The 27,196-nt window shown below is 47.7% G+C and overlaps 2 protein-coding genes across 2 annotated transcripts in view; one reads left to right on the plus strand and one right to left on the minus strand.

The window, feature by feature from the left end:
* The first annotated feature begins 5,600 nt into the window (after positions 1-5,600).
* Positions 5,601-27,196, plus strand: part of LOC103665709 (CMRF35-like molecule 5) — a 34,370-nt gene continuing 12,774 nt past the window's right edge. The window contains exon 1 of the mRNA XM_040640298.1: positions 5,601-5,819. Within this exon, the coding sequence (XP_040496232.1) occupies positions 5,726-5,819 (94 nt within the window). The 5' untranslated portion in view covers positions 5,601-5,725. The remainder of the gene's footprint in view (positions 5,820-27,196) is intronic.
* LOC103665708 (CMRF35-like molecule 5) lies at positions 13,441-24,172 on the minus strand. The gene is made up of 4 exons (XM_008693724.2): positions 23,905-24,172; positions 17,880-18,209; positions 16,262-16,382; positions 13,441-13,815 (listed from the first exon to the last, which is right to left on the minus strand). Exons 1-4 carry the CDS (start codon positions 23,942-23,944, stop codon positions 13,713-13,715), a joined length of 594 nt encoding a protein of 197 aa, XP_008691946.1. The 5' UTR covers positions 23,945-24,172; the 3' UTR covers positions 13,441-13,712.

Genomic DNA, 27,196 nt, shown 5'->3' on the forward strand with positions numbered 1-27,196 from the left:
ACAAAGGTGTATTTTATCAAATTGCTGTAGGGCAGCTAGCTTAAGAGACAAAGTTTCCTTAAATCAGCAAAGACAAAGCACTAAAAAAGTAGCAAAGTTTCAAACAAAAGTCATAAAGAGTCTAATTGATTATTCTCAAGTTGGTCAGAGTCACATTGTTAATTTTGATCCTGCTTTAATGTAGCCTTGCACGACTTCTAGAAATTGTCACTTCGTTCAGAATTATGGTCTTAAGGTTATCAGAAATGTGTACTCAGAGTTTTTTTGTCCATGGATCTTATTGCAAAAGAAGCACATTTGCACATTATCGAGGCATCTGCGTACAAGTGTAACCGTCTGTACATGAGGAAAGACTTAGAAATGGCCAAGGTTGGAGATCTGCTTAGAGTTCCTCCCAGTGCGGCCGACAAGGAAATCTGGTTATATCTGCGACACACAACATTTTGAGATAATATCACACAGGACATCAGATTCCTAGGTGTTTCGTATCATTTTCAGGACATGTATTTTGATATTATATCTACATAAATTCGTACTACTTATTTGGCAATGCTTCCCAGAGAAGGTAAGATACCGAATAAGACTCACTAGTTTAATTGGTTACAAAATCTCTGAAAATTCCCACGGGCTCTTTGGAACACCTCAGACGGTGGTCAAAAGACTTTATTTTAGAATTTGATTTTGGGAATTATGTCATAAAATATCAAAGTGATTTGAATGTTGATTGAATAGGATCACACATCATTATGAAACAATATTTAATGATTCTTTTAACCAAAGCAACAACAAAAGATACTCAAGGCGAACACAGAAGGTTACATCGTTGTGAGAAAATGTAACTCCCTTCAGATTAAGACTCCGTGTTCTTAAGTAAGCGAAGACCTGATAAACACAGGAAATAATTTTGTCAACTAGAATCGTGGTTTTTTAGACAGGTAAGTGAAAAAGAAAAAGGTTTGCTTATAATATCTTATGGAGAAGAGACCAATAGTACAAAGAAAACTCTGTACTTTTAACAAAGAGAAAACAAAAACTCCACACCAGTGAACTTTTGATGTTAAAACTCATTTAGTTATTTAAATGTATCATAATCTTAGCCAGTACTGGCCACACATAAAATTTGTTTCCAAAGATCCTTTCTTTGTAAACCTTCTAGAACTTTCTTTTTTTTACATTAGATTTTGTCCTAAAAAAAATCTAATGTCCTACATTAGATTTTGTCCTCTTAAAGTAACCAGTCTCCTGTTAGGACAAACTCCTTTTCTTTTCCTTTCTATGCTTTTCCTTACCCACAGCACATATCTTACTCTCTTCAAGTACAGAGTTGTTTCCCTTGTTATTTCTAGTGATCTTAGTTATATTTACAGAATTCTTAATGCTTTGAAACCTTAATATCCAGTGAAATCAGTAGTGAGTAACTGTGAGCTCGGTGACAGAAATCTTTAGACTGACAAATTGATGAATATACTTGGAATTTTGGAAACATGCTTTTTCATAATACAATCTTTCAATAAAACATGAACTCTGTTTATTAAATTTATCTTTAGTTGCCTATCATAAGAGAAAGCAGATAAACTTCTGTTTATTATTTTATCTTATTTATATCTGTTAATTAACTTGTTTTTAACAAGTACACTCAAACTCTCCCTACAACTTCACAAGGTATTAGGAAAATCAAAGATTATTTTAAGGTTTCTTTTTCCGCTAATAAAATTTGCAACAGAGAGATCGTGAACTTATTTGACTTTTAGTAACACAAGCAGAATAAAAGATTTATATTTAATGCTGGCAACTATAAAGACATATCTATTTTAAGTAAAACAACAATCTTCAATTAGCTTTAGTACCAAATATTTTCCCAGATTGTTTGAACATGAAAAAATGTTTGGGTGAGTTTTAACTTTTCTGAGTTTAGAATGCCCAATACTCAGGAGTGTTTGCCTTCAAACTAACTAAATAGAGCTCTTTTGCAAATTATTTGTAGCAATACCTCCCATTGGTAGAAAAAATATCTCACATTTACACCATCCATGGGCACATACAAACACACAATACACAGACAGGATGCACACAAAATCTTAACTTTGTTTACACTCATATTTGTGAAAAGGATTGGAGGCCCAATTTTTAAATATTTCCTTATTTATTTATTTATTTTAATGAAGAACTTTCCCCTAAAGTTTGTGTTTCTGTCTTTTCCCTCTTTATTTTTCTTCTTCAGTCTCAGCAGATTGTGGGCTGTGTTTACATTTCAAAGACATGAGAAGATTTATAATTTCAGGGACAGAGGAAGAATGTAAAAAATTTTTTCTTTGAGTTTCCAGATAGCTGAATTTAAAATTCACCTTTTTAAAAAGTACAGAACCTTTTTTCTCCAACATTCTGATCTGAATAATATGCACAAACATTCTGAGAGGACTAGGCAAGTTTGGAGGTTGAGAGAGCTAAGTGGGCTCTAACTTGTTTCTCGAGCCGTAGTTCTCCTTTCGTAGAGATTTCTACAATAAGGACAGTTGTTCCTCATTCCCCAAAGGTCTGGATTACAGCCTGGATATCAAGCCACTGCCCTGTCTTGTTAACTAAATTTGCTTCTTCGTATCAGGGAGAATTTACCTAAAATGAAAACCAAAAGATTTATGCGTTTGTGAAGTCTGTCTAAAGGCTTTTAACAAGAGCCCTTTTTCTGGATACACAGTGTAAGTCTGAACATGGGCCTTCAGCCGATCGTTTGTGGGAGGACACAGAAGAAATTTGGTCATTTGTTTGCTCTGTGAAGAGAGAGTTGTAAATATAGTCCAAGAATCTTTGTAATTCTTCTCTAAATTTGGTTGGAGCTTTTGGAAGCAGAGGTAAAAGGGCGTTATAATTTCAAAGCTCCGCTGCTGTCCCGGGACACGAATTTTTTGTGGCGGGAGGTCTAGGATACACGTGCAAACACATCGTGCAAGAATTCCTGAGGCCGGCAGGGCCTGAGTACAGAGCCCTGGAGGGTAGGACAAAGGGAGCCCTGTGGCCAGTCCCCGGTGCTCTCGTGAAATTCACTTTCTGGCTTTCCACATGGATAGGAGCAACCTGGATCCTTTGAACCTAGAGATCAGGCCAGAGTGAGCTGTCAATCTTGTAGGGAAAGGGAAGTCAAGACAGGCACGTGCAGCCAGACTTTAAGAAAGGGAAACAACAAAGAACAAAGAAAAAAAAAAAGAGAGAGACAAACCAGAAACCAGCTCTCACCTCCAGAGAAGAAGTGGTTGCTTCCCGGGGGGAGGTGGGTGGGGACTGTGTGGAATAGGGGAAGGGCATGAAGAATCCACTTACTGTGATGAGTACTGAGTAATGTACAGAAGTAAAAGAAACCAACTATAATGCCAGTGAAAAACTCAATGAAACTAAACAAACAAGGAAGAGACAAAGGTGATTTACACTCCGTGGGGACATTTATTTTTGTCTTAAAGTCAAACTTCTTCTATCTTGTCAAGGGAGACCTTAAGGCTAGTCATGATACTAATAGGACAATGAAAGCCTTTATAAGATGTATTTGTTCAAAATGTAGCCAATTTAAGGATCCATCATGTGGCCATTGATGAGTAGGCTCTATTATTAGCAACTCAAACCAATAAGCTTTTTTGTGACTTAGCCCAGGATGCAAGAGGTGTCCAGAGAGGGCACGGAGGACGCAGCCTCCGTGATACCTAAGAAAGCAAAGACTTCAATGCACAGTTAGTAAGGGTGGTGTAGTGGAAACGCTGTCTCCAGTCTCCCACGAAAATGTGAGATGCCTCCACTCACGGACGTCTAATCTGTGACATCACATAGGTGCTTCTGGAATGGGACTTTCCAGCACTAACAAGCAATGAGGGTTGAGACCACAAGGGTTCTCATGGGCTGGAACCTCTCATGACAAACACCCCTGAGAACTGGCACAACCTGACAGAGAGAAAGAGACTTGGATGCCCAGTGTGTTCCACTGGCCTCCAAGGTTTACCCCAGGAAGTGCGCCGTCTGGATGGTGGAGACCAAAGAGAACATTCTTACTGATCAAAAGGCAAATTCTTAGGACATAGAAGAAAACAAAAAGAAAAATCTTCCAGGTTTATCTAAGCCTTGGGTCTCTTAGAGCCAAAATAACACCATGGAGGAACGTGCCACGGGGTTGGGGACTGTGGATTATACAAAGTGTACCTTGTTGCATGGAGGTTTCCTTAAGGCTGGTGGGTGACTAGTGTCCGCCTACCCCATTCCATGACCAGCTCATCCTATCACGGGAATCCGCTTGAGGTGATGAGCAATCTAAAGGGTTTTAAGGGATCCACTTGTGTCCCCTAAATTTGCAACTTTGCTTCCAAGTTGTCTCTTAGCAACACATGACACACAACATACATGACACAGACCAAGGAAAACAGGGACTATCTCTGGAAAGAAATGGTTCAGTACTCGAAGACTACTCAACCAAATTGAACCAAAGAGTCGCTAAGCCCAAGGGAATAGTTCCACACTATTTTCTCCTGCTCATCTAAATTGAGAAAGAGAGAAAATAGACTCTGATCACTCTCGTTCCATCGGCCTGTGCAGCTAGCCATTCTGGGAGGTTGACACGGTGAGAAATCTTACCTTCTACCGGCTCTCTGTCAGATGTCCCAAGGATGTCTCAGCTGCAGCAGTGTCGGGGGTGAGCGGTGTCCAGCTAGTTAAAGTATCCTGCTGACTACACCAAGTGTCAGGGAGCAAGAATGTGTCATCCCATTCTTGGGGGGCAAGAGTACCTGTCCCCTCAAGGTCCCAGCTGGACCAAGAATCAAATTGACATGAGACAGATTAACAGGAGAAAATCAAATTTTATAGTATAAGGGTGGGGAACCCACACAGACATGGCAGTCAGGCGTAATGGGGTACATATGTCATCCTGAGTTAAAAGACGGGAGTATGGGTTTGGGACTCCAAAGGGAAGGAAAGTAATTCACAGGACGATGAAAATCAGTAAATGTTTGGTAGACAAATGTTTGCCCGGCCATGTAGTTGGGTTACTTAGAAAAGAATTATCCCTGGGTATAACCCTTATTCTGCAAAGATCCTGCAATTGAGATTCCTCTATTCAGTTAAGGGAGGGATAAAAGTTTCCCTGGAGCCCGCAAGTTCTCAAGGCCTTTAGCTCAGAATAATCTTCATGCCCAAATGGCCCATACTGGGGGGGGGGGGGCTGTTTTCAGCCGCTAGACCTCTGTTTGTGGTCCCGTGTGAGGGCTGAACCTTCTCCTGTGATTAGGGGTCTCAGTGAACCCTGGGGTTTCCGCTTGAGACAAAGAATTTATGAAGGGGTGGGGGTAGGAACTCTGGTCTCCCCTCAAGCTTTTCCCTCCCACCCTGTCTTTCTCAAGTTTTGCTGAGGTGTAATTTATAAAATAAACCACATCCACTTAGATTTCACAGTTTGAATTGCTTTTATTGTTGTTTTTACTACTTCTCAAATTCTACATATGGTACAATTTGTGCTGTGTTCAGTTCTGTGTTCAAGGCACACGTCATTTCAGGGAACCACCAGCGCACATACAAAGCAATGCTATCACCCCCTCCCCCCCGAATGGTCTTTAGCTATGACTTCCGTTTCTCTAAGGGCAGGCAGTCCAGCTGGTGAGGTTAGGACCTCAAGTGCTGATGTGGCTTCTGTGGACTGTGGTTCCCACGTGCGCTGCCTCAGCTTTCTGGAGCCTTCCTTGCAGGTGTTCCTCAGATGTGCCCCACGTGCGCTCTCCAGTGGCCAGTCTGCGTCTGGGACGATCTTCCCCAAGCTCTCAAAGTGGGTGCTCTCTCCAGGGACGGATCAGGTGCGCACAGCAGGGGCGGGATCCTGGGAGGTCTCGGGTCCGTCTCTTCAGGGGCTTCCTCTTCTCCACCCCCCAACACCATTCCCAGCTTTCAGAGCCTCCATCTCCTGCCTTCCTGGTCCTTTGGCTGGGAAGCTTGGCAAGCTGAGGCTTTTCTCTCCCCAGTCTGTTGCGTACTTTCTGTGACTGGGTTTACTTCCAGGGCCAAGCAGAGGGAGGACAAAGAGAGAGAAGAGGGGGTGGTAGTCCCCCCCCAGGTTCTGGGACCCTAGCTCTTCTGGGCAGCAGGGACGCTCTTCCTTCTGAGTTCTGGCTTTCAGACCCCAGCGGCTGCAGGTGGAATTGCAGCTTCTGTCTTGAGGCTTGCTGGGGATCTGGTGGGAGGGAAAGAAAATACAAACACCAAGAAAACTCCTGGAATCTGACCCCCTCTACCCTAGGGCTTGTTTTCTCTGCTCAGCCTGAGCTCTTAGGGTCCCCGCTGAGCGTGCACTTTCAGGCTGTGAGCCGCAGGGTTCATGCTCAGGCAGGAGGACAGAGGAGGAAACATAAGCAGAAAACTCCCAGCTGCACTGCTCCTGTACTTGGTCTGCTTTCCTTCCCCAGTCTCCTGCTAGGGTTCATTTTGCAGAATGCTCGGATAGCTGCTGAAGGAATTCTGTCTGCGTTCTTAGCTATAGTCAGGGATGAGGTCTGTGGCATGTGATGACATCATCTCAACTGAAATGCAAGCCTGCAGCATAGCTTAGAATTCCTCCTTAAGTTCCTGCTTTGCTCTTCCTGGGGAACCTTTTCAAATAATCACCTGGAGTTGAGCCCATCAAAAATCAGTGATCTCTACCCCAAAACCTTGTAAGTCACAGGTGCTGCCGCTCTTCTCTCATTCTCCTGGTTGTGTGCACTCTGGGATGGAGGACTGCCCTTTCCCAGGATCATGGTACACCTCTCCCCTGGATCTGTAAACAATAAATTTTGTGACTCTCCTTCCTTTGTGTGGGTGTATTGAAACTGTGCCTTCCATTAAAACGACCCGGGGTGTTTCATGTCCCCAAAGTGGGAGCTTGGCTGTTGAGGGAGCTCGCTGTCGACCCATGTGGGTGGCTTGTGCCTCCTCATTCAGCGGGTGGTGATGGGCGTATTCTTAGCTCAGTAACCAGCTCCGGCTTCTACACGCACCACGGAGGAGCTCAGGCATGGGATGCAGACACGTCCTGGGGTGGGATGAGGAGCCCAGAGCTGACCATGGGTCCAAGCTAACCTGACCAGTGTCGCAGGGAAGCACTCTTCCCTCGTGTACCGCAGGCCATCTCCTTGGCAAGAGGGATTTTGTGAAAAACTGAGCAGATTCACCAACTTTTATATTTATTTGTAGATTTTTAGAAAGAGAAATAGAACAAATTCATAAAAATGTAAAATAAAAAAGTATGTTCTCTCTTGTACCCTACAGCTACCCAAAGTTAAGGACTGTAACCTGTGTGTGTGTGTGTGTGTGTGTGTGTGTGTGTGTCTGTGTGTGTGTGAGTCATGTGGGGAAATGCTATGCATCTAAAGTATACATATGTGTATTTATTTTTCCCTTCCTCAAAGAAAGACATCACATATTGTTCTGCAGTTTGCCTATTTTCACTGAATGTATTTTAAAAATCATTCCATATAGATATCTACAGATTTTTGTTTTTAATGGCTTCACTGTATTCCATGATACCTACATATTATGATTTGTTTAATTTTTTCACTCCTGATGGGCATTACCGTTGTTTTGGGTTTTGTACCTACATGCAATTGTGTACCAAATCTCTGCATACGTGGCTCGCTACACAATTACGGAGAGATCTGCAGTGTACATTCCTATAAAAATAGGTGTGTTACTGGTCAGTGCATTTTTTCCAATTTTGATGGATCTCACCAAAGAGGTTGTAAACATTTCTACCCTTGTCTGACTGTGTTGATAAACAATCAGCCCCCACCCCCAACATTGGGTGTTGTCAATTTTTTGTCTCTACACTCTGATGGGCAGACTTGGCATGTTGCTTGCACGTGACCTGGGCCCCAGGCAGAGGAGAGCGCTGTAGGGGACGGGGGTGAAGGAGGGAGGAAGGAGTAGCGATGGGCACCAAGCAGAGAGCCACCAGGTAGGTGATGCTGGGTGGGCCAAGAACCAACAGGACACCTGCCCTCGGGGTAGGGGGACGTTCCAGGCCACCACCTGCTCCAGCTTGCAGACCCTCCCAGCCACCTCCCTCCCCACACTCGTCTTTGGCACATTCCAAAAGGGAGTAGCACCTTCAAGAGCTTATAGGGGAAAAGAAAAGAAAGAATAGCACAAAGCAAATAAAGTGCATTCACCATGAGAGGAAATGCCCAAAGAAACAGAAAAATCCGCTCACATGAATAGCTCTATTCAGTCTCAAGGACATGACAGACAATGGGATGATTCCAGAAATGTAAAAAGTGTGCAGTACAAAAGAGGGTGATGAAAAGCAAGCAAGAGTAGGAGCAGAAGAGAAAGACACAAGGTTGCTGGGAAGAAACAATGAGGAGAAGGAACCACTAAACTCAATGATAGATGTATGTGAAAATTCACGAACGTGGTGCCTTGGGGAAACTGCATGAAGTGACATTAAGTGACATTAAGTGACAATAGCAAATGTGTGGAGAGGCAGACGCAGGTACAGGTGACAGAGAGGTGATGCCACAAATGTACATTGGCTCTTCCCTTGGAGGAGAAAAGAGAAGCCAAAAGTAAACCATTGAATTGAATCAGAAACTATCCTGGGGCACCGGGGTGGCTCAGTTGGTTTAACATCCAACTCTTGGTTTCGACTCAGGTCATGATCTCATGGGTTGTGGGATGGAGTCCGGGTTGGGCTCTGTGCTCAGCGGGGAGTCTGCTTGAGATTCTCTTCCTGTGCCCCTCCCCCTCTCTCTAATAATTAAATAAGTACCCCCCCCAAAGTTATACAGAAGTAAAGAAGCTATAATTGAGAGCCCACATGGTGACCCAGGAAAGGACTATACCGATGATCCACACCATAATATTCTGAAGTTACAGAACTTGGAGGATAAGGAGAGAATCATATGGGCTGGTATCAGAAATGGTGATCTAATCGGAAGGTTATATCAGAAGGAGCTCGTGTGTGACACAAACAGGCTGGCCTCCGACGTGACAACCACCGCATCCCAGAAGACAGTGAAGGAAAATCTACATGCTCTGAGCAAATGAGAGAATATTCCGGGAATATTCTGACAACAGTCTCATGCACGCAAGACCTTATGAAATACAGCACCCATAAGCCCTAAAAAATAGCAAGTCTATTTCATGGGGAGCCTGGGTGGCTCAGTAGGTTAAACATCTGCCTTTGGCTCATGCCATAGTCCTGGGGTTCTGGGATCGAGCCCCCTGCTCAGTGGGGAGCCAGCTTCTCCCTCTCCCTTGCCCCCCCCACCAGCTCATGCTCTCTCTCTTGTGCCCTCTTGCTCATGCTCTCTCTCTCTCAAATACATAAATAAAATCTTAAGAAAAAGAAAGAAAGTCTACATCTACACCATGATAAAATTCTGTCTCAAAGGGATAAGTTAAATAGTGAAAAAAGAGAAGGTGGCCAATGAATATATTTTAAAATAGAAAAAAAAAAGAATGCTAAGCAACGGTGGGAAATATTACAGAACAGAGTATAAATGTCATGGGTGCAAAGAACCCTATGCTGACAAAATCAGCCCAGGGAAGAGGACAGTGGACAAAGGGTGAGATGAGAAAGTCTTCATCTTTTAGGGCACGGAGTCAACAGAAATTTCAAATGTGTTGTTAAAAATGAGATGGTAATGCGGGGGCTTGCTGTTCAGACAAAATGTGGTGAGGGGCCCCCCGGGCAGGGTTCAAGCAAGGTGAGGAAGCCTCCCTACAGAGGCTCAGCCCAGGCTGGGGTGGCGGAACCCAAGAAGGAGGAGAAGGGCATCTCCATGGAAGGCGGGTTGGTGTAGGACATGAAAGCCCATGTAGGGTGAGGCTGGGGGCAGGGTGGCCCAGGGGGTTGGCATGGGTGTGGAGGCGGGATCTGCACCTTCCAGGGGAGATTGGTTACACGTAGCAGTAATGATCCTTAAGTAAATATAAGAAAGCTACCGGAAATCAAGTTGCTCACAGTCCAAGAAGGGAATCACAAACAGAGAAAACCAAAAAACTAGAAGGAGCCCTGTGGTTTGGGCTGGGAATTGGGGCACTGATGGGAACTGATAGTTTTTGATGGATGTGGATATAGAGGGGAAACAGCAGTGCATATGCTCTCCCAGTTATAGGTGTACGTAGGTGTGTCTGCAGAGAACCTAGGAAAAGGGACACACCAGTAACAGCGAACACATCCAGCTCCTGAATCTTTGGCTTCTGGAGCACTATTCTCCACTAAAAGAAAGCAGAGTTCATTGAGGAAGTGGCTGATTCCAGGGCTGGGACTGAGAACCTACATGCTGAGCCTGGGGTATCTTGTTATGTCAACAAAGGAAGGAAGAGCTCACGGGACAAGAGAGACACATCAAAAGGACAGGAAGCTGCTTGAAGGGGCTCCCACTGGCCACAGCTGGGAAAACATGAACATCAAAATACATAATGGTAATAAAGGAGTGTAAACCCATGGAGTAAAATAAGAAGCCATTTTAGTGTATATTGGTACAAGCAAATAATGGAATAAATCAAAATTTCATGAGGAAGTGGTGATTTACATTATTTTGAAATCCCTCTATGAAATACTTACTAATTACATGTAAAAGGGGAACACTGTAATGAAGAAGTTCTCTGGCCACGACCTTCACTGAAGGATGAAAGTGGACACCAGCAGTAATGGGACAGCGACCATGTGTGCCAGCTGGTAGGGTGCACGTCCAGGAGGTGAGGGAAGGAGCCGGTACCAGAGTTTCCTCCCCCACAAGTGACAAAAACATAGCGGGGCAAGGACCCCTGAGTCTTCTGTTGACTTGTGGGTTCAGGTGTCTTCTCTCAGGCTTGGCACCTCACAAGGGTTTGGCTCAGTTTTCTATCATCATGAGGTCTAGAATTTTGAAAACCCTTCTTGGATGGAGCCCTGAACTCCATGGAATGCAGAAGAAAGTCCATTACCATTGCAAGTGGCTCGCAAACTTGAGGTGAAATATGTCCTCCAGGGAATTGTGGTCCGAGAGGAAAGGTATTGTCTACTGCACTAGAAGCCTCAAGAAGAGGGAGGGCCAGGGCTATGTGGTCAAGGGGGCCACCTGCCTGCAGAGGTTGTCCTCTCTGTACCCCTCCCTGTGATCAGGTCATGTGGTCAATAACTCATGTGCCAGGCAAGCCTGCGGGGATGGTGGCCAGGGCAGCCAACCAGTGAGGGCCTGCGGTCATCCTTTTTTCCAGTGCAGTGCCAGGCCCCACAGCTAGACCAGCTATAAAAGGATGTAGAATAAGGAATAGAGCAGAGAGAAGGAAAAAGGGACCCAGTGTCTCTACCCAGCCTTTCCTTTCCTATCCAAACCTGTCCAAGAGAGAGAACAGTTAAGCCGGCAAGCCACAGCAGCCCTTCTGGGGCCATGGGAATGGTGGGGGACCTCTCTGTCCCAGATCCCAAGACTCAGCTGCCTCCCTCTTGTTCCTGGCCAGGACTCCTCCAGCCCCAGTGCAGTGTGATATCCGAGACGAGGTTCAACACAGGGACACATGTAGACAGGGAAATACAACCCCATAGACTCTCAAATCGCAAGTACTCAGAGCTGGACTTGCTGCTTTTCCAGTGAGGGTTTCTTGGGTAGAAGAGTTTGGATTTTTAGACCTCAGTCCTAGACGTGGAGTGAGAGGGTCTCACGTGAGGAGACAGACACCACCACCTGGGCCCAGGATCAGAATTGAGCCCATCTAGACTGTCTATCACCCGGTCCTTCTCAGTTGTGCACACTGATTCCCAATCATCTGTGTGGAGTTTACTCACAGTCACTGGGAAGGTGAGGTCCTCCAAAAGGTCTGCCATGAACGCAGAGCCTCTCCTCCGCTTTCTCACCAATTTGTTGGTTTCCATGAGTCTCTTACAGGCAAAGAGTTATTATTCTTTGCACCAGAACTTAGAGTTCACCCTTCACTTCTCCTCATACAGAAATGGCACGCTCAGGGATCCCCCATGGTGCCCACCACCTTCTTGCAAGTGCGCAGAAACAGAGAGCCTGGAAGACACAGCCTGATGTTCTTCTCCTTACCCGCACGAGGGAAAGGGCCTTTGTCACATCCCAGGAGTGTGAGCTCCCACTGTGACGATAAAGCAGGTCCCACTGAGTCATTCCACAGTAGCCCCTGCCACTGCCATTTATCATTGTCTCTAGAAATCACATGAAACGTTCCCTGCCAGCCACTGCAGGGGGCAGACACCCTCACATCTCCTCTGAGCATCTCCTGATTCTGGACAAATGGGGCTCAAGACACCATACAGGGCATTTAAGCACTTCCCTTCACACACGAGGAAGCAGGCTAGACAGAAGCCGCTTGTCCAGTGCCGCAGAGCCCTGGGCACGTGAGCCAGAATTGGAAATGTGGTCTTCGATCCCAAGTCTGGTGCTGTTTCTGCCCACCCAGGATGTGCAAAGTTGGTTCTGTCTAATGAACAGTTATGTGTTGGTCTGCCCACTTTAGGTTGGTTCCTCTTCCAAGACCAGCACGCAAATGTCCAACATAACCAATATGGCACAGACACCATGCCAGGCTAAGCTTTTCATCCTAGCACTCTTGGATCTGTTGAAATCCAGTTGAGGGCCCCCCTAAATCTCCTCCACCATTATTCTAGACTATTGGAAAGACTTCTCAACTGGTGGGTCCTTGGCATCTTTCCTGATTAGGGCTTTGCCATATGAATTTGGGGGAGAAAGAGACATATACTTCCAGAATTTGGTTTGAAATAAAATATGGACACAAGAAAGAGCAAACAGAGCCCAGGAAGAATGTAACTGTAAGCGAAAAATACCCATCAAAACCCAAATCTTTGGTGAGAGGAAATAGGCATACCTTTGAAAAACAAAAAAGAAAAAAACTTCTGTTTTTAGTTTTTGACGAGTAATAGGGAAGAAGTTGAAGCCAAAGAGCTGGGAGTCCTGGACTTCCCATTACACAGCTGGGGGTGGGGTGGGGAGGCGTGGGGGGTGTTTGGAAAAGGCAAAGGTTAGGCCAAACAGGAGTGGGCGAGGGTGGGTCTGAGCTGGCTGGAGGACGGACAGCATCCCAGGCATGAAGGGCACAGATCTGAGCCCCTCATTTGTCCCATCTGGATGGAGAAGTCCAGACTGTCCCTGGAGCCCTGCACCTGAAGAACCAGAGAGACTAAGGGACGAATGGAGGGACAGATTGGAGCTGTTCGCGTGACCACCGGTGAGTCCCCTGCGCTTGGAGACCACTGATGTAGCCACAGGGTCACGTGGATGTTGACATTGTTTCAAAGCCCCTCCCCACCAAACACTCATGACTTACACAGGGAAAAAGTAACTTGAGACAGTTACCAGACACACTCTAATTCCAGCGCTGGGTTTAGAGTCACTTCTGACCCTCTAGGATGGATGGGTCTTACTCTCACATATAAAACAATGAAAGAGTGTCCCAGTGAAATAATCTCAAAAGAGCCCAGGAAAGCCATAGATTTACTAGGAAACGTGCGGAGCAAACAGATGGGATGCGGGTCGGGGTGGTCCAACCTGTCTTCAGTCTTACGTTCAGGCGATTCTTCCTCCAGGAGACAGGGACGCGGCGACAGCTGGAACATCTGGCCCATCAGGGTCTCTGACCACGTGCAACACTCGGAAGCTTTTTGGTTTAATTCTGGTTCTATAGTTACTGGTAGGTCTGGAATTTTAAAACCCATCATTGGCCAGAGTCCTGAATGCTGTGATAGTCCGTTATCCTCGGCAGAGCCACTCCAGGGTCACAAGGAAAAGAGGCACCAGGAGGATCCACACAGGAGGCTTCTTGGCTGCTACCGTGGAGGCCAGGGTTCTCGACCTGTGCAGAGCAGAGAAGGAGCCAGGGTTCATTCCTGAGGTCAGGACGAGGGGAGTCCCTACCTAACAGCGACCAGATCTCTCTTGGAGCTGTAACCCCTGCCCATTCCTGCCAGAGGTCAGAGGGTGCAGGGGTGTTGATGGCGCCAGAGCTGGGCCTCTCCTGCTCAGGCTGACTCTATCCTCCCCCTGGGTCCCCCTGACTCCAGCTCAGCCACACCACAGTGCACAGCAGGGCCCCAGCAGGGACCCTTCACAAAGGTCAAGAGCACGAAGTGAAGGCTGCTAGCAGCGCCCTGTGCAGGGAACAGGGTGGCAGGATAAGCTCCCTCCTTATGGGCAGCCCCAGCCCCTTCCTCCCTGACCTCACTCCTGAGCCCAGAGCTGCAGGAACGGCAAGCCTTGCTCCTTGCCAGGGAAGCCCCTCTGAGGGCACAGCCGTGCTGCTCAGGGCTAAACCTTTAGGGGTCTCGCTGCAGCTTAGCCTGGGCTCCAGCCCCTCTGCCCCCAGATTTCATCCTGCTTTTTGGCTGCTCTCCCACAATTCCTCTCTACCTCACCTGCAGGCCAACCAAGCTCAAGGGTTTGCTTTTGCTGTGTTTTCATTCTACTTGTGTCCTACCTTGTGTCAGTTCTGCCCAAATTTCCATTTCTGATCTAATATTATCTCTTTGAAGCAGAGGAAGATTGCCCCACCCCTGTCCACCAGGCTATTTACCTTCAGGGTTCTCCTGGGAGGGTCTCTCTCAGCTCTGACCCCCACGTGGTAGCACATATGCGGTGGACCCTCTCATACACCCTGTATAGTGGACACGGGGTCCAGGTGGACGATGGCCCTTGCTTACACGTGTCCCCCTGGTGGTCCCTCTCAGTATCCACGTGTCTGGACCCCTCACCGTCGGCGTCATGCCAGGACCCTGCAGGCCAGCCTTGCCCTGTGCTTCCACCTGCCTTGAGCGTGATGGGTCATGTGGATTTCACAGGTGGCTTTCTGGAAGGAAAGGGAGGGCATGCTGCTTTGCCCTTCCTCAAAATATCCTTAAACTACTGTGCTCTTTTCACAAGTTCCACTCCCTGTGGGGCTGCTGTCCTGTCTCTTGCCCTGCAAGCTTCCTCCCATGCTCCTGGTCTCCTAAAAGTCCTGCATCCTCTACTCCCCACTCAGCAACACAACCCGTCTCCAAACAGTCACCAGCAAGACAGAAGCTTGTCGTAGACCAAGTGCTTGTCGCATTCAGAGGCATGACCGAACAAACCGTCTAGTGGGGCCTGGCTCCAGGGAATAGGTTCCTGGAGAAGGGAAGGAAGTTGGCCTGGAGCTGGAAGGGAGCTGGTGGAGGGTGTTTCTGGGGGGCGGGACCCAGGGAGGGAATGCACCTTCACCCTGACCTCTGATGGGGAGAACCTGGGGCAGTGTGTTTGCCCCTTAATGAAAGAGCTAATTGGTTGTCTTTGGATGATTCTTGATTGGTGGCCGGGGCGGGGGGGTGGGGCAGTGGGCTGCTTCAGGTTGATGTCCAAGCCTCTCTACCATGTTGGGAATGTGAGAAAGCAGGACACCCAGCTTCCCACTCCCTCCCATTTCCTTAGCACTCAGGGAGGGCATGGCTGGATCCATGGATCAGGTAAAGGCCCGTGACCTTCTGTGAGCAGAGTAACACTCCCCCTCAGAGATGTCCTAACCCCCAGGCCTGTGAATGTGTTAGGGTACATGGCAAGGGGGAGTTCATGATCCAGATGGAGTTAAGATTGCCAACCTGCTGACCTTGAGTTGGGGAGATTATCCTGGGTTATCTGGGTGGACCTTACGTCATCACCAGTATGTTTATAAGTGAAGGACAGGGGAGAGCCAGTGTCCCAGTAATGTGGTGTGAGGAGGACTCGGCCACCGCTGCTGGCTGTGAGGATGGAAAGGATCATGAGCCAGGGGGTGCAGGGTCCAGAAGCTGGAAAAGACTAGGAAGGGCTTCTCCCTTAGAGCCTCCAGAAGGAACCAGCCCTGTTGGCACCTTGACTTTCGCCCAGGGAGACTCATTTCAGACTTCCGAACTTCCAACCACAAGATCATAAAATTGTATTATCTTATGCCACGGTTTGTGGCTGATTCGTTCCAGAGGCCACAGGAAAACAAATACAGAGCACTTCCCTTCTGGCAAACTTGAGCCTGGAACCACCGACACCTCTTTTGGCTTCTTGTGGGTTGGGAGGCAGGTGAGCAGGAGACCAGAGCCTTCTGTCCTGCAGCCCAGCTGAAGCCCTGTGTTAGGGAGTGGGGAGCTCTTGAAGTGCTCAGAGGTATAAAGGAGGAGCCCCAGTGCAGACCTTGCTGATGCTCTCCTGCACAGGAGACCTCAGAGGGGCCAAGGGGGGGTCCCTGACAGAGTGTCCTGAGGGGAGTGGTCACAGGGCAGCAGCGGGAAAGTCTGCTGGGGTCCAGCTCTTCTCACCTGCCATTGGGGTTGATCATGGGCTGGTTGCTGGTGATGCCCCGGGGAAGTGGAAACGAGGAAGCGTGACTCGCCAGCGTGGGTCTTGCCACAGACTTGGGAAAATCTGTTGGATCCGGTGCTAAACACACAGAGCAGAGCAGGGCTGTGAGAGTGACACAGTGGCTCCCATGGCCTTCTCCACTCCCCACCCCCAGGCTGAAGGAGCTTCTGTCTCAGCACCATCACTCAGGCTCATTGGTCCGCCATCGCATCTTTCTGGTTTCTCATCCCAAACATGCTGCTACTTCATTTGCAGAGAAACACCAGTTCCCCGTCTGGGAGGCACGTGGGGTGGGGGCTCGGGAGCAACTACGTTCAGCTCAATCTCAGTGACCTGTGTGGCACAGCTGAGCACGTCAGAGCCACCTTCCCACCCCTGGAACTTTCCATCACCAGGCCAGCTCTTCTCTGAGTCTCAGCCTTGCCCGAAGCAGGCTGCGTGCCACCTGCCCTGATGCGCTGTGACCCATGGGCTGGCTGGCCCAGGGTCCCCCGTGTCCTGCAGCCGCCCAGAGCCCGCAGCCCCTGCTGTCCCCTCGGGGCCTTCCTGCCTCCCCGGGGCCTTCCTTACTGCACCAGGCCTGCCAGCGAAGCCTTGTCTGGTTGGAGGGTCCACACTCCAGATCTCTGGCCCCAGTTCCTCCTGCACTCTTGCACACATCCACCCACCCTTGTTGTCTTTTTCCAGTTGATCTCTGGAACATTCTACACCAGCATACCTGTCCACTGCACACATTCGCACAGCAGATTTGCATATGCTGAGTGTGAAGAGCCTTTCTCTGCTTATTAAGTGGGGTAGTGAGTAGTAGAGATGTTACTTCTCTAGTGTCTGTGTGTCTGTGTGTCTGTATGTCTGTATGTCTGTATGTTGGAGAGAAGACTGAGGGGTCCAGAGGTAGACTGTGGGGCGGGGACTACACCTGACTCCCTTTCCAGGCCTGTCTCCAGGGAGGCCCTAGTGCCTCTGGGGCAGCTGCAGTGGAGCCCAGAGTCCCCTCCAAGGCTCAGAGGCAGAGAGAGAGGGGGGTCCCTGCGCTCTGGTGGAGTCTGCCTTTCCTTCTCCCAGAAATGGGTTCAGAGTCCCTCCCCTGCTCCTTTGTGCTTATGTTGCCAGAGGAGGGAGGGGAAGAAGGAGGGGCAGGGAGACGGTCTCTTATCCTGTAGCTGAGACCATCAGGGTCACGGCTTTCTAGCACCTACTGCTCTCCGCACACGTGACAAGCCCCACTCAGCCTGGGGCTGCAAGGGGGTGACGTTACTGGAAAAGGAGGAGCTGCCTTCCCTGGACAAGCCTGTCCTCGCCAAGGCTCTGCTTCTCTGCTCCCCCTGGGGACATCGGATGGAGACATGCAGAGATGTGGAGGCTCACTCTTTCTTCTAGTCTTTCCCAGACTCTTGGTGCCCCCCCACATGCACAAGGGCACACATGTGCAGACATGCACACACAGAAACACACACACGTGTTGTCTCAGGCATGTTAAGAGACGCCTCTCCATCCTTTGGGAAGACAGAGACAGTCCTGACCCCTCTGTGGTTGGTACCAGGGCCCCAGAGCACAGGAGGGAGTAGTGCCTACCTGGGTCGACAATCAGAGAAATTTTGTACCCCAGGTCTTCACCGGTTCTCTCAATCCCACACCAGTAGGTGTCTGTATCATCTCGACGGAGCCTCTCTAAGGTCACAGTGAATGAGCGTCGGCTGTGATTGTCCTGGATGGACGCTCGTTCCTTCTTCACCAGTTGGTCTGTCCCAGCGGTTTTTACAAGGATTCTGCAAGAATTCTTGTTCCTCCCGCGGCACCACCACTTCTTGTAGGATTCCCATCCTCGGCCATACCCACAGTTTACCGTCAGTGTCCCCCCCTCTGTGCCTCTCACCGTTCTCTCCTGGCAGATGGAGAAGTGGCCTAGAAGACAGAAACCCAACATTCATGTCATCTTCCTTGAGCCCGGGGCTGGTCTGGTCGCTGCTGGGGCATTGGCACTGCCCTGAAGACCAGCCAGGAGCCTCTGGCCTCTGTCTAATCGCCACATCTGGCCTGTCACTTCATCCTCTGCAGGATGGCTTTAGCTGTGCCCTCTCTTGGATGTTCCCCTTGGGGCTCCTAACTGCCCAATACAGGGGCCCCGCTCACTCACCACCTACTGGTTTCGGATCCCTACATGCCCTCTGCCAACTCCTCTCCCCGGCAGCGCAGAGCCTTCACTGCAGCCCCAGGTGTATTTCTGAATCCCAGAGCTGGTGAGACAGTGTGGCCCTGTTGTATATGGATAGATGTCCCTATGATTTCTGCCGCATAACTGATCACCTGGACCTGCCCATACATTTGCAGGCAGAGTAAGAAATGTTTTTTTGTGAGACTCCTGATGTGTGAATGGCCTTGGAACCCTGGTTATTTAAAATATTTTATCTGGGAGCCCCTGGGTGCCTCAGTCGGTTAAGCATCTGCCTTCGGCTCAGGTCATGATCCCAGGGTTGTGGGATCGAGCCCTGAGTCGGGCTCCCTGCTCTGTGGGTCTGCCTCTCCCTCTCCCTCTGCCTTTCCCCCTGCTTGTGCTCTCTCCATCTCCCTCTCTGTCAAAATAAATAAATAAATCTTTTTAAAAAATAAAATATAGTATCTGTCCCCCAGATCAGAACTGGCCCTTCTGTTTTGGAGGCTAAGAGCTGCAAATTTTGCCTCACAACCCCTACTGCTCCAGGCTGGGCTGCCCTCCCCCAACCCCACCCCTGCCCCAGAATGGCATACGGGAGGGGAGGCAGACACACATAGCCCAGGTTCCTTGAAAATATAAAAACATGGGAACATAGAAATGCCCTCACTCCAAACCGCGTGTAAGCAAACACATGTTTAACTTCCAACCCCATCATTTGCCCTTTAAATAGTGCCCTAATGGGGATGGTCAGTGGGAAGTCTCATCCGCAGGGAGGACGCTTGCTGGGGGGTCTCAGTGGGTCTCCAGCCTGGCTGTCCCCCCCGAGGCTCCCACATCTGCTGAGGTTGGATGTTGTAATTACCCAATTTGATGTCACTTGACCTTGTTTTCGTTTTTGCCTACTATGACCTTCATCTGTGTGTAGATTCCTTCCCTCTTCTGTATCTATTAGGTTTCTATACTAATAATTAATAATAATAATGAAGTTTTCTTTCCTTTTCGAAACCAAAACACGGCTGCTGTGAATCTTTTGTTCAGAACGTAATCGGCATAGTTGGCAGGATTCACCACACGCCTTTTCTGTTTGGTCGTGGACACCCCCACGCTGATGTTGACACTCTCGCGTGCGAAGACCTACAGTTTTGCTCACTGGCAAAGCGATGGTCTAAGCGGGCCGGTCTGTGGGCGCCACGGGAAAGTAAATGCAGCTCGTAGATGCTTTGCAGACTGTAACTGGGCACGACGATGGGTCATCCTTAGCTCGCCGAGGATGGTGTTTGGTCACAGCACACAAGCGGGTGGTGGAGCCTTGTGAGAAGTGCCAGAAGGAAAGACTCAAATTGGAAACGGAGGTGGCCGATGTACAGTCTAAAATGGCTGTGCTCCAATGTCAGACTGTCGTTTTTCTGACCAAGTCCACACCCTCCAGCACGTGGCAGAAAACGCGGCCCTGAGCGTGGCCGAATGTAAATGTAAAAAGAGGAGAGGAACGGTGGCCGCTAAGAAGTGCGCCTAGCCATGGCTTCTGCTGGGCCTGAGTGGGACCCTGACACCTGGGGTGACCATGTCTGGGACCATGATGAGTCAGATACTCACGGGCGCGCTGGTAAGAGGCAAGCTCGCCCCGATCACACTCAGCCTCGGATGGCGTCGCCTGGAGTGGCAAGGGGACCAGCAGGCAGGGGTGAGGGAAGACACTCTTGAGGACTTTACGTAGCAGGAAGTCAATGATATTTTATCTCCAGCCAGCCAATGAGCAGGGGAGGCCTTATGATCACGGTGAACGCGCCGATGTGATCTGGGCGCTGCGGGCGTCTAGCTTGATGCTGGAGATGCATTTGCGTTTGTGACTGTGTCCCAGGAACCGACCTTGAGAGCCGCGTTTAGAGACTGGAGGCAAGGGCCTCCCGGCAATGACGATAACGGGCAGCCCACGGATGGGACCCCTGTGCTGGAGCTAGCTGTCCACGGACCTGTGACAAATACCCTCCAGAGGACAGAGAAGCCGTGGTATTCTTTAAAAGCCGATGCAAAAATTAGGCGAGGAGGCCATGAAACATGCTGTTTTCTCGGGAGCGGCAGACGCGTTAACGGACCTGCCCCTTACGACTCAAATCAGAAATCGAACAATCAAAACTCCGCCTGCCTAGAAGCCGGTGATCATGACTGCTTGACGAGACCGACGGCCCCACTGATGGCGTGGTGGAGAAGATGACACAGTTAGGTGAATTAGGAGATTGGAGTTTAGCTTCTCGTGATCAATCACAAGGAAAGAAAATTTGGGTCTCCAGGAGAGGCACGTTTCCAGCCCTTCTTAAAGTGGGGTTGGCTCGCGAGAAAATTGGCGGCATTTCCATCCCTGATTTACGGACGATGTGTACAGATAAAGGACTCCCTGTCCAGAAGACCACTGTGAAATGGGAACCCAATCTGGTGAAGGCGCGGGCACCGTTGCCTTTACCCTCAGCCCCGTCTCCAGCCTGTTCTCTGACCTCCTGGCCTGAAGGGGAGGCCACGCCCCAGAGCAAGCAAGGGTGTCAGATTAACTCGTCAGGATGAAAGACCCCATGTGCCCATGACTATATATCGGAGAAACGGATATACCACTATTGCCTCGGCCCTTGTGGACACTGGGGCAGAGGCCCGTTCAATATATGGAAACCCTAAAGAGTTCAGAAGACAATTCATTACCATTACTGGCCTGGGGCGTGGTGGTGGATACAGGCAGTGCAGACGACACTTACTTTAAAAATAGGGCAATTACCTAAAAGAGATGATAAAATGACAGTACCCGTTCCTGAATACATAATTGTCATCGATATTCTCAAAGGTCTCAAACTGGCTCGAACAGATGGTATATATCAATTTGGAGCACGTGCATTTCAAGGCAAAACCGCACCGGTCATTGTAGGGAAGCTAGTAGACCCCCCTGTGTCTATTCTACGAGCATTTAAAGGAGTGCAAATAAAACAATAGCACGTTCCCGGTGGACAAGATGATATTAGTAACACTATTTAGGATTACCTTCAAGCAGGTGTATTGATACCTACATCTACTGAGTGGGACAATTCTACTTGGCCTGTGGGGAAAAAAGTGATGGTATTTGGCGAATGACAGTAGATGATAGGCAATTAGACAAAGTTACCCCTCCATTAACTGCTGCCCAGCCGGACATAATTACCTCCATTGAACAGATCCAAGCCTGTGCTGGCACCTGCTACACAGTGACTGATCGAGCAATTGCCTTTTTTTTTTTTTTTTTTTTTTACCATCCCTATTCCTCCTGAGTCTTGGAATTGATTTGCCTTCACATGGCAAGGCCGTCAGTTTATATTTACCCAGTTGCCTGAGGGTATAGACATAGCCCCAGCATGTGCTAGGGGGACATCTGGCTCAAATTAAGTTGCCCCATCGGAATTCTAATAACTCACTATATAGATGATATTTTAATGCCGGGAGATCATGAGTCACAGGTGCAGGAGGCCTTGGGGTTGATAGTAAATGAAATAAAACGAAAAAGATGGGAGATTAGTCTCTTTAAAATACAAGCACAGTGCCAAACAGTTACGTTTTTGGAAATTGTCTGGGATAAAGGAAAAAGAGAGATGTTACCTAAAGCAAAACAGAAAATTATAAACTTTAAATCACCACAAAATAAAAAGGAATCTCAGAAATTTACAGGATTGTTTGGGTTCTGGAAAAACCATATCCCACCTCTGGGACAGATACTAAACCCCCTCTATAAAGTTATTGGAAAGAAGCACCAATTTAATTGTGGGAACAGGCTTTTCAGCAAGTGAGACAGGCTATTCGAGCTGCTTTAGACGTATGGCGCCTTCGACCTGGGCCCTATTGAGCTGCAGGTCTCAGCGGAAGGGGAATATGCTAATTGGAGTTTATGGCAGAAACAAGAGAGTAAGTGGTGCCTTTAGGATTTGGGGCTAGGCAGCTCCCTTCTGGTCGTACCTCTCAGACCCCATTTAAAAAACCGTTCTCAGCATGCTCCCGGGCACTGGCTGACACCGAGCCTGTAGCTGTGAATCGTGGTGTATTAATGAAGCCTCAGATTCCTGTTATGACACGGATTCAGGGAAATCCTACTACTCATAAAATTGGACATGACCAGGAAGCTAATATAATAAAATGAAAATGGTATAGACAAGATCAGGCTAAGCCTGGCCTAAAAGGAATGTCATACTTGCATGAAGAAATTAATGACACGGCTTACTAGGTCCAATTGGTCAATATGCTCTAATGGTTTCCCATTAGCCAATTCCCCTATCATGTGGGGGAAGCCGTATGATCCACAGGAAAAGAAAAACTACCGACTATGACCTTCGTCTATGCCTGGATTCCTTTCCTCTTCTGTGTCCGTTAGGTTTCTCTAATAATAATGAAGTTTTCTTTCCTTTTCAAAACCAAAACACGGCTGTTGTGAATCTTTTATTCAGAATGGGCCCCCTCCCCATGACACTCTGACCCCTACCCACCTAAAATACCTCACCCTCTGGGTGGACACGTGGCACAGAACTCAACATACACACACACTCACGCACACACACACACACACACACACACACACACACACTCACACAGGTGATTGCTTGTTATTTCACTACACACCTTGTTCTTCTGAGTCTCCATACCTTTGCACAAGCTGTTCCCTCTGCCTGGAATGTTCTCTCTTCTCTGCTTGAAGGAATCAAGCCCTTCTATTCATCCCTCAAGCCTCGGCTCAAACAGTGTCTCTTCTACGGTGTCTCTGGTTCTGCAGCCAGCTCGGTGGCTCCCAGTGTCACCAGAGCCCTTTGTCCCTGTCTCCGTTGTTGCTCTTATGACACTGCAGGATGGTCTGGTCTTTGGCTCGTCCAGAGCAGAGACGCAGGCAGGCTGATGTATGGCGTTGAGCAACTCTCCAGAGAGCCTGTCACCCCTGGTTCTGCTGTCTGTCTTCCTCCCTCTACCCTGAGCTCTTCGGAAGAGAGGGTGCCGGCTCTAGCTACACGTTAAGACCCGTTGTGCAGGCTTTTAAATGATCCAGATGTCTGAACCCCACCTTGACGGAGTGGGTCTCAGCTGGAGCCTGAGCTTCTGGGCTCCTTCCAAGTTCCTCTGGGATTCGTGCATTTATGCATGTGTGTGTATATGTGTGCATATGCTTCCCTCATCCATCTGTCTATCCATCATCTATCCATCCATCTATCTGCCACGGTTGACCAACAGTGCCCTAGAAAACAGACACCGTTTGTGTTACTTATGTCTATTTCCACTCCCCAATACCTAACTTAATACCTGTCAGGCAACAAAACTTTAAAAAAAATTTTTTTTTAAATGAATAAGCGTCTAGATGAGTGAAAGGCTCTGCCATTTCCCCGGGGACAGACCCTGTCTGAGTCCCGCCCCAGCCCTGCAGGTGCGCCGTCCTGAAGCCCCCACCCCACTCACCTTGGACGACCAGAAGGAACAGAACCGGGAGTAGCCACATGTCCTGCTGCCTGGGTTGTCTCCCTGGTGCTCGGCTGATGCCCGCTGCCCTCCAGGGACTGGAACTGAGCTCCGAGGCAAACTGTCTTCTACTTCTCTAAATTAATCTTTTTTTGATTTCTCTCATCTACTTCCCTTTTTTTTTCTTCAGTTACTTCCTAATTTCATTAATTAGGAGAAAAGCAGTGCGGTCCTTTGGGAGCGTATGGCTGATGTGATGAAGTGTGCTCTGTCCTCGCACTGGCCCCTCGTCTCAGCATCCCCTGGGTCTGTCCCTGATGACCTTGTCTCCGGGGAGGGTCTCTGCCCCACCCTGTAGCACCACCTCCAGTCTCTGCACACCTACTTCCTGCGTCCCCCAGGCCCAGGTCTTGACTTCCATTGGCTACTGGCGTCTTTGTAGAGCTGTCCACCCTGTGAGCAGCTCAGATGTGCTCAAAATGCAATTTCTTGTCATCTTCATTCCTAAAGTCAATCCGTTCCAACACCTGGTCCATGGGCCCAGGGCCTCCTTCTTCACCTGCCTCCACTAGACTAGCCTTCCTAAGACAAAGCCCATGGGGTCTTCTTCCTGACACCTGCTACCCTCAGAAGGCGTGAGACAGATTAATAGGATAGAATCAAATTTAACAGCATACATGCAGGGACTGCACACGGACATGGCAGTTGGCATAATGGCATGCCAACGTCATCCTGAATTAAGAGAAGAGGGTAAGGGTTTGGGACTTCAAAGGGGAGGAACACAATTCAAGGAAGATGAAAAGGAGCAATTGTTTCGCAGACAAATGTTTGCTCTGCCATGTAGTTGGGTTAGTCAGAGAAAACTTAAATTTAAAGTCCTCTGACGTTTCTCACAATAGAAGTTGTGCTGGTAGCATGTTTCTTCCCACTGAACTGGTTTCATCCAATTATTCCTGACAGTAGGTGGGTGGTGGCAAACTCATTTCAGAAGCGGTGACCCGGGTGTATTCACAACGTGAGGCTAATGGAGTAGGCCATCGGGTATTAAATAAGAGGCGTTAACATGGAATCGAAAGGAAAACGATGGTTAATGACTGGACCAGATGTTAAGCCAGCTCCCGAGTTCCGAGGGCAGCCGGGGGAGCAGACTTGTAGATGTCAACCTGAAGCGGCTTCAGGGAGAGGGGGGGCAGGTTGTGGCAATGAGACAGAACCTCCGGGTCTCTAGATGAAACGTCGCTGGTGATCTGAGAGGCCCACTGAGCAACTGGCACGAAGCTGGTCTGTGTGTGAGCTATTGTGCTGATTTCTCTGAAGTGTACGTCGAGTTCAGGAAAGAGGGCAGTTTTCATTCTTCATGATTCCAAGTCGGGAAGGTGGGAGAACACTCAAAATCTTAGCGTGGAGACTCGTAGTCGGGCGGTGGAAGGCACTAGAAGGACCTAGTCCCGTTTATAATGATTAGTGTTAAAATCTATTATGTACAAAGATGTGCTATTGAAACATGCTTTCTCTCTCTATTCACCCTCATTATTGCCAAAGATAACCACGTCAACACTAATGTGTTTGCAAAATAAGTCGACTTTCCAAGGAAACGTAGTCAATTATTTACGTAAGTGCAACCAGAATGATGATTGACTCTTTAAAACCTGCTTTGCTAGGACTGCCTGTCCCTTACCTGTCAACGCTTCCCATGTAACATAACGTACCGACTGAGCCTAAATAGCTCGACTGCTCACAAAATCTCTTCCAGTGTCATGTTCCACGGGCCCTTTGGAACACCTCAGACTGTGGTCGAAAGACTTTGTTTTAGAATTTGATTTTGGGAATTGTGTCACAAAATATCAAAATGATTTGAATGTTGATTGAATAGGATCACACATCATTACGAAACAATATCTAATGATCCTTTTAACCAAAGCGACAACAAAAGATACTCAAGGCGAACACAGAAGGTTACATCGTTGTGAGAAAATGTAACTCCCTTCAGATTAAGACTCCGTGTTCTTAAGTAAGCGAAGACCTGATAAACACAGGAAATTATTTTGGCAACAAGAATCGTGGTTTTTTTAGGCAGATAACTTAGGTGATAAAGAAAAAGTTATACTTAAAATGTCTTATGGAGAATGGACCAATAGTTCAAGAAAACTCTGTGCTCTTCACAAAAAGAAAACAAAAACTTTGCACCAGTGAACTTTTGATGTTAAAACTCCTTTAGTTATTTAAATGTATCATAATCTTAGCCAGTATTGACCACACATAACATTTCTTTCCAAAGATCCTCTCTTCCTAAACCTTCTAGAACTTTCTTTTTTACCTTTAGATTTTGTCCTAAATGTTTCCTCTTGAAATAACCGGTCTCACATTAGGACAAACTTATTTACTTTTCCCTCAACAAATATGTCTTTTTCTTCTTCATACTTGTTCTTACCAACAGCACATACCCTATTCTCTTCACGTACGGAGTTGTTTCCCTTGTTATTTCTAGCAGTTTTAACGAGGCTTCTCAGAACTCTTAAACGCTTTGAAACCTTAGCTTCTAGTGAAAACTCAATAGTAGGCAACTGTGAGCTCGGTCACAGCAGAATTTTTTAGATTGACAAATTGATGAATATATTTTATGATTTAGAAACAAGTTATTTTTCATCATACAATCCTTCAATAAAGCATGAAAAGTTTTTAACAGACCCAAATTTATCTTTAGTTTCTCTGTTCATTATTTTATCTTATTTACATCTGTTTAATTTACCTATTTTTTAACAATTATGCCCAGACTGCCCCTAAAACTTCACGAGGCATTAGGTAAAATCAACTGTTTGCTAAGGTTTCTTTTTCTCCTGGTCACATTTGCAACGGAGATTCCATGAACTTATCTGACTTGCAGTAAACACAAGCAGAATAAAAGGTTTATATTTAATGCCGGCAACTACAAAGGCATATCTATTTTAAGTAAACCAACAACCTTAAATTAGCTTTAGTGCCGAGTATTTTCCCAGCTGATAGGAACCTGAACACGTGTTTGGGTGAGTTTTTACCTTCCTGAGTTTAGAATGCCCAATGCTTAGGAGCGCCTGCCTTCCAGCTAATGAAATGGAGCGCGTTTGCAAATTAGTTTTAGCAATACCTCCCGTTGGTAGACGAACTATCTCACATGTACACTATACGTGGACACACACACACACACACAATACACACACAGGATGCACACAAAATCTTAATTTTGTTTCTACTACTATTTGAGAAGAAGATAGTACAGGCCCAATATTTGAATACTTCGCTCTATTTTTTTTTT

The sequence above is a fragment of the Ursus maritimus genome, unplaced genomic scaffold, assembly GCF_017311325.1.
Source record: "Ursus maritimus isolate PB19 unplaced genomic scaffold, ASM1731132v1 scaffold_24, whole genome shotgun sequence".
NCBI classification, from domain to species: Eukaryota; Metazoa; Chordata; class Mammalia; order Carnivora; family Ursidae; genus Ursus; species Ursus maritimus.